Below are 14,959 nucleotides of genomic sequence, written 5' to 3'. Positions count from 1 at the left end.
AAGCTGCAAGATTTATGCTTAGCAGCAAACCAAGACAACAGCTTAAAGTAGGCAAGAAGTATGACTTAACATTAACAAAGGTTTTAAAAAGTCAAATAAAAACAATGTAACACAGCAATTGGTTGCATGATGAGCTGAAATATTAAATGTCTAAGAAGTTACTTAGAAATAAAAAAACTGTGCTGAAAATATGGTTAATTGCAAAGACATACCAGGATGTTTCATGCTGGGATAATGCCACTTCTTGATCCACTGAAAGCACTCCACGAACCGCAGAACTCACCCAACGCATGGAATCATTATCATAGCATGACACACACCTGCCGTGTTATTGCTTAATTATAACCCACCACAGATGGAAATGTACTGCATTTACAATGAAAGCACAGAAATCAACAGGACTGCATTTGTACAGTCTACTTACCCACAGTTGCCTGCAATGCAATTCCCATAACTCTTCTAATAACCGCATTAGATAATAGGTTTAAGTCCTTTAGGACAGTCAACAGAACGTGAACTGTGCAATACAGTCACACCATACCCTTATCCAGGAGTCCTACCATAGGAGCTGAGATTTTTGCAGCACGCAAGCTTGCTCAGAAGGATTAGTTTGGGTTCTTCTACTTAAAAGAGTACAACAAAACATTTACCTGTAAATCTAAAATATGCTGCTGCAGAGCATTAAAGAGCAACATGGGCTGGAGTGGTGCTGTATGTTGAAACTTGTTCCAGTCGATGTTAATTTTCACATCTTCTCCAAGATTAAGCTTCAAAAATGTAAACAAACAGTGTCATAAGGGGACTTCAGTACAGAAACCTTATCCACTATACAAACAGGCTAAGATCTTAAATGAGACCCGCCTCTCAGTCAAAAGTTAAAGCACATGCACGTACACACAGAGAACTAGAAAGAATTGCAATTCTTACTAGGCAATATGCTCTAACAATTTCCATTGTTTTATTTCTCTCAACAACTTGTGGTTCTGGTTCATTATACTGATTTCATTACATAACAATCTGCATTTTGTATATGCAAACTTATCTCCTGTTACCAAATTTCTTTGAGCATTGCATTGTTTTAAATCAAAGGGTGGTTATAATCCCGATTATCTTAAAAAATAGTTTCCATGAATGAGTGGCTCTTTTTCTTTTTTAAAAATATTATTTGCTTAGCCTATATAAACATGTGATATCACTTAGGATGGTTCAGTCAAAGAACTGCAGAATGAAGGATTGTAAGTTGCAGCACCCATTTAAATGGGAGCTCTGAAGGTTTAGCAATACTCTTAGCAGATACTAAAATCCTTCATTAGAAACTGTGTTAATTACAAAGCCAGAAATAAAGGGCACCTTTGCCTGAGAACTTCTCTTGTACACATCCCATTAGAAAAAAAGGGATAATTCTGTAACAAAATAAATGCGCTTGTGCAAATCCCATTCACCCCAAAGAGACTTCCACAAGAGACTTTCCTGTTGGATTATTGTGTCCTCTCTCTCTTTCAGATGCGTAGAGTGAATACAAAAATAACTGCTATATGAATTAAAAGAATGTTTTTTCTGTTAAATAATAACATTTTTGTTAATTCAACAGGACTCTCCTGAACATGTGTACTGAAAACTAAATCTCACTGATTTAAACAAGACTTTGGCCTAGTCTAGCAGTGCAATTCTAAGCAAAGTTTCTCCAGTCTAAGCCCATTAAAGTTTAACACACCAAACATCTGGGCTAAAACCTAGGCTTTTTACTCACAGAGAGGTTTCTTTTATGCAAAAATGTGATCCTTAGCTTCCAAGGTCTACTTCACATCAGGATCTGATCACCTTATTTTGCTCCATGTGTAGACCAGCCTGATTCCCTAGTAAGGGTACATGTCTAATAAGCTCACAAAAACACTCAAAAGGTGGAACCATTCGCCATTTTGTTTCAGTAAATACCGTAATTCAAAATCTAGTAATTCTGTAAACACAGATGCATATTCCAAGCTGCTACCGTAAGTCTCTCAGTTCAAACCTTACTTGAGTTAATGAACAAAAAAACTCCCACACAACATTCATATAACGTTCACCTTGGCTTGTTCTATTAGAGAAATGGCTTATATTATGAAGTAAACATCAGATACTTTCTTTGGAATGTTAATGCATGCCCCGCCCCCCGCCCCTACCCACCCCAGTTTTCAAACTTTTCTCCAGATCTGGGTACTTTAGGCTACAGAGGTACTGAATTTTCTAGCTAGTATAGCAATGCTTTAACCATTTAGCATACATTGTAAGTCCTCATTTTAGGGTAAACACAAAGCAATGTCCTGATTTTCTCCTGAGTGTGCACGGTGACAGGCGGAGGAATTCAGCATCCCCTCTCTTCCACCTCATGTACTTTTGTTTGAAGAAAATGCCCATGGGGCTGGCAGTGGGACAAACCACCTGCCCCCAAAGCCATTTTTGTGTAGCAAAAACGCAAGGGGTGGAAGGAAGGGAATGCTGAAGCCCCTCCTGCCACCGCACCGCACTTGAGAGCCTATTTGGCTACACACACACGCGCGCGCGTGCACTATTTTTAAGGTGAGTCCTGGGTCATATGTTGAACGCAAGTTGGGTTGGGTTTCCCCAACCCAGTTTGTGTTGAACTTAACCCTACAAATCAAATGTAGTCAGTCCTCCATTATGTTTAGCACATGTCAGGTTTCTAGGAGGCACAGAATAGCCCAACAGTTTTTAAATCCCTTGTGAGTCCCAAGGGGTTTTGGATAGTAAACAACTGAAATAAACTTTCTGTGATATTATACTAATCCCATCTTTAGACATTTTCAAGAAATGTCTGTTTAAGAATATTACTCTATTGAGCATGTTTAGGAATAAAATACACAATCCATCTAATATCTTTTATCAGAAGCAATCCAATGACAGTTCACAGATCCTAATAAAGAGTCCACATGGTTTGTGTTCTTGGCTTTCACTTTTGGCTGTAAACAATTTGTCTAAGGATAAGATAACCTGTTTTAGGGCTAGATGACCACTAGATCACTTAGACCAGTAGTCTTCAGTCCACTGGTGAGGTAGTCAGGAATCCTAACCTGCTGGGTTGCGAACACTTACAGAGCTACCATATTTTTCTGCTACTACAATATAGAGCTACCATATTTTTCTGCTTCATATTGTTTGAAGGACCTGCTCCTCATGTGCAGGAGAGCGCAAAGGAGCACACCAAGAGGAGCAGCAGGTGAGATCAATCTCTGGTGGAGAGAATTCCTCCATGATTCTACCCTTGGCTTCTTCCTCACATTCTTGTTTGTATTTCCTGCCCTTGGATCTCTTAGTCCACTGTTTGACACCAATAAAGGCATAAATTCCCCTCTTCCTGTCAAGTTCTTACAGCTCCGTCATCCTATGTGACCACTTGGGGATCTGGAAAGGACTAGCCTAAACGATCCATTGGATTCTTTCAACTCTATGGGTTCTACAAAAATTGACCAAAAAAAAGAGACAGTTTCTGCACATCACACATTTTCTTTGTAGAATAAACTATCTGCAACTCCTTTTAAAAGTATGTGCAACCTTCAGTCGCAGATCTCATTTAAACCTACAAAGCCAAAGGAACAATTGATTGCAACAGAATTTACTTGCAAGTATTTATGCTTAAAAATCACAGTTAGCTCAAAAACTTCTTGGCAACCGACAACACCCCCATGACCTACTCTAATTTGTCCCCCAAGTTGTGGGCGCACATGTTACTGTGACAGTTCAAAGCACTGAATCCTGCAGATTGCAAAAGAATCACAGTGCAACCTACAGTTAATTTTCCCATTATCGCCACAATCAGGGCTTCCCGAACATGCAAAAAGAAAGAACTAATGACTCTTGAATCAATTCCAAAGACAGGTAAGCCAGAACCATGAGCACATGCAGAGCACTTTTCAGTACCAGAACTTTTCTCAAGAGCACATGGTGGAGAGCTGAAGCTAGAAGGTAAGGGTTTGTTGTCTTTCTGCCTTTTGCCTTTCCTAGCTACTGTGTGAGGAGCTGAGGGTGAGTGGTTCTGGGTAGCTTGCTAGAGAGTGGTTCTGGTTAAGTTCTGTGTGAGGCTGTTGGGGGCTGAGTGAATTGCTGTTGTGAGGCTGTTGGGGGCTGAGTGAATTGCTGTTGTTTGCAGCTGGTTGCTGTTGCTCGTGGTTACAAGCCCCACCCCCTAGTGTCCTGGGGCCCTGCTGGGCTAGGCAGGAAGGCACCTTTTGAAACAAAAGGCTCCTCCTCGCCAGAGGCAGAGCAGAAGCACCTGAGCTGAGGCAAGAGCACTTGGTGGAGAGCTGAAGCTAGAAGGTAAGGGTTTGTTGTCTTTCTGCCTTTTGCCTTTCCTAGCTACTGTGTGAGAAGCTGAGGGTGAGTGGTTCTCAGTAGCTTGCTAGAGAGTGGTTCTGGTTAAGTTCTGTGTGAGGCTGTTGGGGGCTGAGTGAATTGCTGTTGTGAGTCTGTTGGGGCTGAGTGAATTGCTGTTGTTTGCAGCTGGTTGCTGTTGCCCGTGGTTACAAGCCCCGCCCCCCTAGTGTCCTGGGGCCCTGCTGGGCTAGGCAGGAAGGCACCTTTTGAAACAAAAGGCTCCTCCTTGCCAGAGGTGCGAGCCGAAGGGCAAGAGCTAAAGGGCTCTTAGCCTGGGGATCTGCCTGGGGGACCTGAAACTCTGCTAGTATACTGGTTCTGCTAGTACTCTAGGTACATTTGGAAGGCAATCATGTCTACTGAAGCCCCCTTTGCAGTCACCTGCATGGAGTGTGCCATGTTTGTTTTCCTCCCAGAGGAGAAGACAGAGTTCACTTGCCAGAAGTGTAAGCTGGTCAGAGTTTTGGAAGAAAAGGTTCAGAGCCTGGAGGAAAGGATCACCACCCTTCAGGAGATCAAGGAGGGAGACAATTTTATTGACAACAGCCTGGGGGCTCCGCACAGCCAAGAAGAGGAAAGTCAAGGAGGAGGGGAAAGAGACGATCTCCCTTCTGAGCCTCCTCTCAGATCTACAGTACAAACCCGAAGGCGTCAACGAAGAAGATGCTCTGGTCCACTTGAGCTCAAGAATCGCTTTGAAGTGCTAGGGATGGTGACAGAGGTGACAGTGGAAGGAGAACCGCAAAGATCTGGAAGAGGGAGTGCAGAAGACATGGGGCCTCATGGAAGTGGAAAAAAACGGAAGGTGGTAGTCGTCAGGGACTCCTTACTCAGGGGTATGGAACGCCATGTCTCTGGGCCAGATCCCCTATTTCGAGAGATGTCTTGCTTGCCGGGAGCCAGAATTCAGGATATTACCGACCGGCTGCCAAAACTCATCAAGCCTGCTGATAAGTACCCGTTTGTGCTGATTCATGTGGGAACGAACGACACAGCTTCGAATACTATTGCAAGAATTAAAGAGGATTACGAAGCCCTTGGAAGGCAGTTGAAGACATTGGGGGCTCAGGTGGTATTCTCTTCTATCCTTCCAGTCACAGGAAGAGGAGCACGCCAGGAGCGGACCATACTTGAGGTGAATCGCTGGCTGAGATGGTGGTGCCGGCAGGAGCGCTTTGGGTTCTGGGACCATGGGATAGGTTTTCTTAGAGAAGGCCTTCTAGCACATGATGGGCTTCACCTCTCAAGGGCAGGGAAGAAAACATTTGGAACGAACCTGGAGAACTTCATCAGGAGAGCTTTAAACTGATGCCGCAAGGGGCAGGGGACGATCGACATGGTGACTTCAATGATGAAGTGAACACAGTGGGGACCCACCTGGGTAGGAAAGGTCAAACAAAGGTACAAGGCTACAAGTGTTTATATACCAATGCCCAAAGTATGGGCAATAAGAAAGAAGAGCTTGAGCTTCTATTGCAAACAGAGGGCTATGATATAGTAGGAATTACTGAGAGTTGGTGGGATGATTCCCATGACTGGAATGTGCTAGTGGATGGGTATGAGTTGTTCAAGAAAAACCGGAAGAGTAGAAGAGGAGGTGGAGTGGCGTTGTATGTGAGGAGAGGGCTTGATTGTCAAGAAGTTATGGAGAATGGGGCGGACAGCCCGGTGGAAAGTATATGGGTAGAAATAAGGGGAGGAAGGACAAAGGGTATTGTTGTTGGAGTCTGCTACAGACCACCCGACCAGCGAGAAGAAATGGATGCTGCCCTCTTTGAACAAATTGGCAGAGTATCCAGACATCAGAACCTTGTAATTATGGATGACTTCAACTTCCCCGATGTGTGCTGGGAGACAGGCTCAGCAAAGCATCATGAATCATGCAATTTCCTGACCTGCCTGGCCGATAACTTCCTTTTTCAAAAGGTGGAGGAAGCTACAAGGGATTCGGCTATACTAGACTTGATATTAACCAACAGGGAAGAATTAGTAGATGAGGTGAAGGTGGTGAGGACCTTAGGGGGAAGTGACCATGTCTTTCTTGAATTCCAGTTGCTGTGGGGAGCCAAGGAAGTTCGTAGCCAGACTCGTAGGTTAGATTTTCGTAGGGCCAACTTCGATGAACTCAGAGGCTTGATGAGAGTCATTCCGTGGGGGAGTGTGCTGGAAGGAAAAGGAGCGAGTGAAGGGTGGGCCATTCTCAAACATGAGCTTTTGCAAGCTCAAGCCTTCACTATCCCAGCAAGACGGAAACATGGTAAGGGCTCCAAGAAACCGATGTGGATGCACAGAGAGCTCCAGAATAAGCTAAGGGAGAAAAAGGAAATGTTCAGGAAATGGAGAGAAGGACAGACCTCTAAAGAGGAGTATATGAGGGTTACTAGGTACTGCAGATCAGCCATCAGAGAGGCCAAAGCTCAGTACGAGCTGGGTCTGGCCAGGAGGGCTCGCTACAACAAGAAAAACTTCTACAGATATGAGAGAAGCAAATGCAAGGTAAAAGAGGCAATTGGACCACTGTTGGGAGTAGATGGAGAAATTCTGATGCAGGACAGAGAAAAAGCAGACAGGCTTAATGACTTTTTTGCCTCTGTTTTCTCCCTGAAGAACTCAGGCACATCTAGAGATAGTAGAAAATGTGGCAGGACACCTGAGTGGCTAATTGACATTGACAGAGAGGTAGTGGAGAGGCATCTGGCTGCACTGGATGAATACAAATCCCCTGGGCCGGATAGGGTGCACCCAAGAGTGCTGAAAGAACTTTCCAGAGAACTTGCAGAACCCCTGTCCATCATCTTCAAGGCCTCCTGGAGGACTGGGGATGTGCCACAAGATTGGAGAAGAGCGAATGTTATCCCAATCTTTAAGAAAGGGAGGAAGGATGACCCGGGAAACTACAGGCCGGTCAGTCTGACGTCTGTTGCTGGGAAGATATTAGAACAGATTTTAAAGGGATCAATCTGTAAGCATCTGAAGGACTGCTCAGTGATCCGGGGAAGTCAGCATGGTTTTGTTCCTAACAGATCCTGCCAGACCAACGTGGTTTCCTTCTTTGATCGAGTGACCAGCTTACTGGATCAGGGGAACTCTGTTGATGTGATTTATCTGGATTTCATAGATGCAGAGAAGTTAGCCGTGTTAGTCTGTGGTAGCAAAATCAAAAAGAGTCCAGTAGCACCTTTAAGACTAACCAATTTTATTTTAGCATAAGCTTTCGAGAATCAAGTTCTCTTCGTCAGATGCCTGATACAGTCTCTGTATCAGGCATCTGACGAAGAGAACTTGATTCTCGAAAGCTTATGCTAAAATAAAATTGGTTAGTCTTAAAGGTGCTACTGGACTCTTTTTGATCTGGATTTCAGTAAAGCTTTTGATAAGGTCCCCCATGACATTCTGATGGGCAAACTGGAAGACTGTGGAGTAGACTGTAGAACAGTTCGGTGGATAGGGAACTGGTTGGAGGACCGCACTCAAAGAGTGGTGGTCAATGGCGTTTCATCAGATTGGAGGGAGGTGTCCAGTGGGGTGCCGCAGGGCTCGGTTTTGGGCCCGGTACTTTTCAATATTTTTATCAATGATCTGGATGAAGGAGTGGAAGGGCTGCTCATTAAATTTGCTGATGATACCAAATTGGGAGGGGTAGCAAACACCCAAGAAGATAGAATTAAAATTCAACAAGACCTGAATACACTGGAGAAGTGGGCAGCTGTGAATAGGATGCAATTCAACAAAGACAAGTGCACAGTATTACATCTGGGCCACAAAAATGAGAAGCACAAATACTGGATGGGGGATATACTTCTGGGCAGTAGTATATGTGAAAGCGATCTTGGGGTAAGAGTGGACTGTAAACTGAATATGAGCAGTCAGTGTGATGCAGTGGCAAAAAAGGCTAATTCAATCCTGGGTTGTATCAAAGGGGCCATAGCATCGAAATCGCAGGAGGTCATAGCCCCTCTCTATACTGCCTTGGTCAGGCCACACCTGGAGTATTGTGTGCAGTTCTGGAGGCCTCACTTCAAAAAGGATGTGGACAAAATTGAGAGGGTGCAGAGGAGAGCGACGAGGATGATCAGGGGTCTGGAGACTGAGCCCTACGAGGAAAGGCTGAGGGCCTTGGGAATGTTTAGTTTGGAGAAGAGGAGGTTGAGGGGGGACATGATTGCTCTCTTTAAATATTTGAAAGGCTGTCATTTGGAGGAGGGCAAAGAGCTGTTCCAGTTGGCAGCAGAGGGTAGGACGCGAAGCAATGGGCTAAAACTACATGCACAAAGGTACCGACTGGATATTAGGAAAAACTTTTTCACCGTCAGAGTAGTTCAAAAGTGGAATCAGCTGCCTAGGGAGGTGGTGAGCTCCCCCTCACTGGCAGTTTTCAAGATGAGGCTGGATGAATACTTGTCAGAGATGCTTTAGGCTGATCCTGCACTGGGCAGGGGGTTGGACTAGATGGTCTGTATGGCCCCTTCCAACTCTATGATTCTATGATTTCTCCCCTTTTCATTGCAGAAATCAATTTTATAAGCCCAAAATTATTGCATTTAATAGAAAAGAAGTGTAAGGGAACTTACAGTAGTCCACTGAGTTAAAATAATTATTTGTTTTCACAGTTTAGTTTTCAATCCTGATGTACCTCCCACAAAGATGGTTCAAGAGTGTACACCCTTGTCCTGCATCCAGCATGAACGGCCATGGTAATGTGTGCAATATATTCTGCAATACTGACTGAATACAGAATAGAAGATTATAGGTATTCCAGATCTGTCTCCCATTCTATGTTTGTAGCTTTTAAAGAAAGCCTCCATTATACTAAGAAAGATCAAAAATAGGTTAAGATGCTGGTATAGATGCAGGGGCTTTAGTGTGAATGTTCATTCTTTTACAATCTCGAAAACTTCTGTAATCAAAAATCTGTCAACACTGAAACAAACAGAGATGCTTTTGCTCAGCTCATTTGAAGCCTGGTATGCAGAGTGGCAGCTTTCTGCATCAGCCACACTGCAATCCTCCAATACGCTTTTCCAAATACACATGGACACACAAGAAACTGCCTTATACAGAATCAAATTATTGATCTAACCCATAATGTCCACTCAGACTTGTAGTGGCTAGCCAAAGTCTCACATCACCATTCACATCTCCAGCTATCTGATCCTTTGAAATGGAGATGCCAAAGATTGATCCCGGAACTTTTTGCATGTCAAGTGGATGCTGTCCCACTCTCTCTGAATAGGAACTGAGTTTAATTAGACTTGCTTCCAAGTAAACAGACTCAAAGGTCCCATTTTTAAAAAAAAAAACATGGAGCTGTATTCAACATCTGTTTCTGCCAGCGGGACTGTACTTCTGGTGGAGAGCAGAAGAGGATCGTCACCAATTTCACCCTTCTCAAGGCAAGCCGTTACGTCCTCCCCAGGGCTATTCCTGGGGATCTCCTGAGCCAGTTTTTGGGGGGATGGGGGGCATGGAGGGCTAGAGCAGGAAAAATCTGTTCACTGGATACAACCTACAGCTTCCAAAATGCATTAAGATTGGGGTGTACTTATATAAGCATGATCTTAATATTGTTACAGGTCCTATTCACGCTCCATCAAGACAGAGATAAAAGTTTTGGCCAGGAATCCACAGATTTTAGTTTGGCTTAACCATTTAGTTTGAGGAAGCCATTATTCCCTTCCACTGAGCTATCTAGCACACTCAGAAGCCGTGGACAATGTGTCCTATATCATGTACTGTGGAATGAACAGAAGTAGTAGGAGTCTCCATGCCATTCCTGCCTACTTCATCTCAGCCAGAGACTTTCCTGACCCTCCCCGTAAGTCCTTGACTTGTGGATAGAGAAGAGAGGACCCATGTCAAACTGAAGTTTGGAGTAAACAGTAGTTTTGCCTACTTGAAAGCAGGACAAACAAGATTTCCTTCAAATTCTCAGTTATTTACTGAGAGCTTGAGAGAAGATACTCTGTGTGCACTTCTGGTAGGGGCTAACCAGAGGTATTGAACAGATTGTGGAGGCTTCGAGTTGGCCCTAAATCAAATGCAACTGGATCCATGCCATAGAAACACAGTGACTATTGTGATGCACTATACATAGGTCTGCTTTTGAAGTCAACTCAGAGACTCCAATGGCTCAGTTATCAAGAGCTAGGCAGAGAATGCATTATATCCATTCTGCAGTCACTCCATTGGCTGACCCTCAGTTACTGGGTTCATTTCAAAGTACTCGCTATCACATACAAAGCCCCACATGGACTTGGAGCCAGTGTGGTTTAGTGGTTAGAGTGTTGGACTGGAACTGAGAGAACCTGCTTTGAACCCCCACTTGGCCACGGAAACTTGCTGGATGATCTTGGGCCAGTCACACACTCTCACCCTAACCTATCTCACAGGGTTGTTGTGATGATAGAGGAGAATGATATAAGCCACCTTGGGCCCCAAGGAAGAATTTTTTAAAAAATCTGCAGGATCACCTCTCTATGTTCTATGACAGCTTCACTCATCTGTTCAGGGCCTTCTGCAGAAGCCATCCAGCAAACCAGCAAGGTCAACAGCAACCCATACACGTGCATTTTCTGTTGTGGCCCCCACCTTGTGGAATGGCCTGCTGAAGGAGGACAGGGCAGCTCCCACACTTCTATCATATTGCAAACTATGTAAAACAGAGTCATTAGGTTTTTTAAAACAAGACTATACTATACAGAATGGTTTAGGAAGGCACTTTATAAAAGGAAAGGGGCTATGGGCACTGGGTACAGGACATACTATCTATTTGCTACATGTATTATATATATATTTAAAAATCTAAATGAAAACAATATCTATATATATTAAGATTTTTCTTCACCCTAAATCAGTTCAGGTTATATAGTATGCAACCAAGGTATATCTACACAATATATTAAGTTAGGTTTCGGATACTGTCAAATTTAAACAGGCACATCTTCCAGACCCAGAACTACATTACTATAAATGTTTCTCTAAATCTGGGCTTGACAAATCCCAGGTTATCATGGTGTTTAGACATTTCACTGTGGTGCCTGGTATTATCAGCAATGATTTTACTGTAGCATCTCTCAGCAATATCTGTGAAAGTACGAAAGGTTAAATCTAGCATGTTTTTCCATTGGTGAAAAAGGGAAGCGATTCCCTTTGACCACCAAAAAGGCTATGTTTGGGAATACATGGACCAAAGTCATGTGGAATGGGGGCTGTAATAAGTAGAGGAATTGGCTGAGATTGATAGAAAAGATTGGCTGAACCCAACCGTTTATTTTTCATCAAAATGTTTTATAGCATGACACAGAACCAACCAAATGTGTAAAAAGTTCATTCCATTGCGAGTTTATATGTAAGCTTAACTTTACACCAGTCAGTCAGGGTAGATGAGTTCACCTCTTAACCAGGTGCTTTCTATACTGGCTCCAATATTCAATGATATTGTCATGGTGGTAACAACCAGGATTAACCTTATACTAGATCACTTTTGTCATAGCTTTAATAAAATAATGACAAACTGTGAAGAGTTTATGATTAAGCTTTATGGTAGTAATAATTAGAAAATTTATTCATAAAAATACAAAACCTTTAAGGATGAAAAATTAGACTGGTTCCTAAAATTTTGACCTGGTTCCTAGAGGCAAAGAAAATTCTTCAAGGCCTGCTCTAAATTATTTTTCTTCTTGTTGTGGACAAATATTTTATGGAGTAATTTTACAGTTTACACAAGATTTAGTAATGCCATTTTAGACATGGAAGACAGTGGGTGAAGTTCTAGGAACACTCCTCAGATTAAGCCCCACTGCCTAAAATGGGACCTACTTTTGAATAGACCTGTTTAGGATTGCTCTCTGTATAACATAGCCAGCGACACAAAAAATCCAAGGTAGAGATGAGGACTTGAGTTCCTAGATCTAAATTTAAACTTTTATCCATTGGAGTTCTATCACTGGTACTAACTGCACTAGTTTTCATTTGTCTGATGCCAACCCACTAGATGTGCCTGGCAAACATCATATTGTTTATCACCGTGACCAATGCTGTCTCCTCAAAGTTCCTTGATCAGACCACTTCTCAAAACTACACACTCTTGTAATTATCTGTCACTGAAAGTAATCTTTTCCACACTGTAAAGGGTTTAATCTTCTGTTCCCGTCCTCTCTGACTTTTCAACTTAGTTTTTAAAGTTTGGACAAGAGCTTATAGAGTGTATATACTTTATCAGCTCTCATATTTTAGCAGCAATGTCGCTAGAGACAAACATACTCCTAGATCAATATGTGCTTATCTTTAATTGAAAGACATGTATAGGCTTGAAGATACACTGGAAAACTGGGGATGGAACCATCTTTATCACACTTTGCCAAGTTTAACGGTATTGTTATTTTGTAGAGTGCCATCATACTCTAATCCTTAACGTAAATGATTCTTAGCCCTTTCCAAAGGCAAGCTGTATACTTTCAAGTATATTAACAGACAAATCTTGAAACATTTGTATAAATGTTATGTTTAGATCTGCGTGGAATTTTTCTTCCTTAATTACAGCCTGCAAAAAATTTCAGCTAGCTATTGCTTTATATTCTGATAAAGCATTGTGTTGGTTGTTGTGGGTTTTCCGGGCTGTATTGCCGTAGTCTTGGCATGTAGTTCCTGACGTTTCGCCAGCAGCTGTGGCTGGCATCTTCAGAGGTGTAGCACCAAAAGACAGAGATCTCTCAGTGAGATCTCTCTGAGAGATCTCTGTCTTTTGGTGCTACACCTCTGAAGATGCCAGCCACAGCTGCTGGCGAAACGTCAGGAACTACAATGCCAAGACCATGGCAATACAGCCCGGAAAACCCACAACAACCATCGTTCTCCGGCCGTGAAAGCCTTCGACAATACATTAAAGCATTGTGTATTTGACAGCCCCAATGCCCATGATAACCACAAGGTTAAGAGACCAAGGGTGGAATAATAGCTCTTTATTATTTTCACACATTTGGGAGTATGTGGGAATATGTGGGACATTTGGGAATATGTGGGAATAAGTTTAACACAAAAAGAACAAGGTAGCAAATGCACCTGTCAAAACTATGGTATAAAAGCCTAAACCAGTAGTACTCACTCTGCTAGACACAGAGAGCCACACTCAATTACTGTCAACTCAAATCCCCACATTTACATCCCTGCCTAGCATGAGATCTGCACCTCAGGGAGGCTTGTAGCTTTTCTGTTCCTCTCACAGCAGCTGCTTCAAGGTGGGAACCAACTGCCAACCACATTCCTCACTAGGCAAGAGACTACTTTCCTGAAACATAGGTTAGACTCCACATTGGGGAATGGTGCTTAGAAGAGCCACAGGTGGCATGTCAAAGAGGTACATGTGGTTCTAGAGGCACTGAGTATCACTGGCCTAAACCAAACATGAAACAGCACAGAGTTAACACTCAAATGCAAATCACCTTCCTTGAAAATGAATCCCCTGGATTTTCACAGAACTTTCATTTACAGTGTTGTCCTAAGCAGTGTTGCATTCTTCTAAATCCACTGAAGTCAACAGCTTTAGAAGTGCCTAACTTTGTTTTGAATGATACTATTAACCTGTGAACTTCCGATGTCATTGCCACTGACAGCAATGGTAGTGGCTTCCAAGATGCACGCTTAGAATCGAAAGTTAGATGCCAGGTAATCGCAGTAGGCATTTACATTTTGTTTACTCAGAAGGTGATAGCGATAGTCAAGTTGCAGCTAAACAAAGAAGAGCAAAAGAGCCCTGTGGTACCTCGAAGCCAGATTTACTGGGATGTGTTTATTTGTGCGCTTTTTTAAAACAAAATTTACATTTCAGACTATTTACACAAGACTCCGAAATCCAGCCAGAGCGTGAGGCAGCAAACAGAAGAGGCATTTGAAACACTGTACGGTCTTTGGTCAACGAAGTGGGAATGAAAAACTTTCCCGATAATTGCCCTTATCCCGGTGCCTCCTCGCTGGAAAGAACCTGGGCCCGCTCCCTCCTCTGACCGCGGGCGCCTGCCCCAAACCCCCTCTTCCTATCTTCCCCGCCACTGCCGAGGCTTCCTCCGCGACCCATACAGCTGCTTCTTCCCCAAGGAGCCGACTTCCCTCGTCTCTCACTGACCTGCCCCACCAATCTGGGCAGCGATCGAAGGGAGCCTTCCAAGATATCGAGGGTCGCTTTTTCCGTAGGGTCCCCCGACACGATCGGCGCAGCCGAGCCAAGCTCTCCCGCGCCGGCGACGGAGGCCATGACAGCCAACCAGGACCTATTCCCGCTCGCCTGGACCACGCCCCCGCCCCTCGGCCTCGTCGTCTGAAGATGACGCGTTCGGAGACGCGTCGTCCTTCCCGTTCACAAGGAAGACTGACGGTGGAAGTGGCCAATCTGCTGCAGCCTGCCCGGCCTACGGGCCGAAGGGGGTGGGACTTCTGAACGGCCTTTTCTGATCGAGCGCTTTGCTGCGGGAAGTCGACCGGACTGCATGTCCAGGGGCAACTTGGCCGGCTTTCGAGATTTGAGGGTGTGGAACAGCATCGAGCAGAGGAAAGCATGGTCGAATATGGTGTTGTCGCCTCTACACGTTTGTTT

General features: G+C 43.8%; 1 protein-coding gene across 2 annotated transcripts in view; it reads right to left on the bottom strand.

The window, feature by feature from the left end:
- The window catches only part of MBIP (MAP3K12 binding inhibitory protein 1), a 33,858-nt gene extending 19,208 nt beyond the window's left edge, over positions 1 to 14,650 (bottom strand). For both annotated transcript variants that reach the window (XM_054973007.1, XM_054973008.1), the window contains exons 1-2: positions 14,492 to 14,650; positions 651 to 767 (exon numbers count right to left, since the gene is read on the bottom strand). In XM_054973007.1, coding sequence (XP_054828982.1) covers positions 651 to 767; positions 14,492 to 14,620 — 246 coding nt within the window. In that variant the 5' untranslated portion in view covers positions 14,621 to 14,650. The remainder of the gene's footprint in view (positions 1 to 650; positions 768 to 14,491) is intronic.
- Positions 14,651 to 14,959: the final 309 nt, after the last annotated feature.

This window comes from Eublepharis macularius, chromosome 2 (assembly GCF_028583425.1).
Source record: "Eublepharis macularius isolate TG4126 chromosome 2, MPM_Emac_v1.0, whole genome shotgun sequence".
In the NCBI taxonomy this organism is placed as follows: domain Eukaryota; kingdom Metazoa; phylum Chordata; class Lepidosauria; order Squamata; family Eublepharidae; genus Eublepharis; species Eublepharis macularius.
This window is presented reverse-complemented; position numbering and strand designations above follow the sequence as displayed.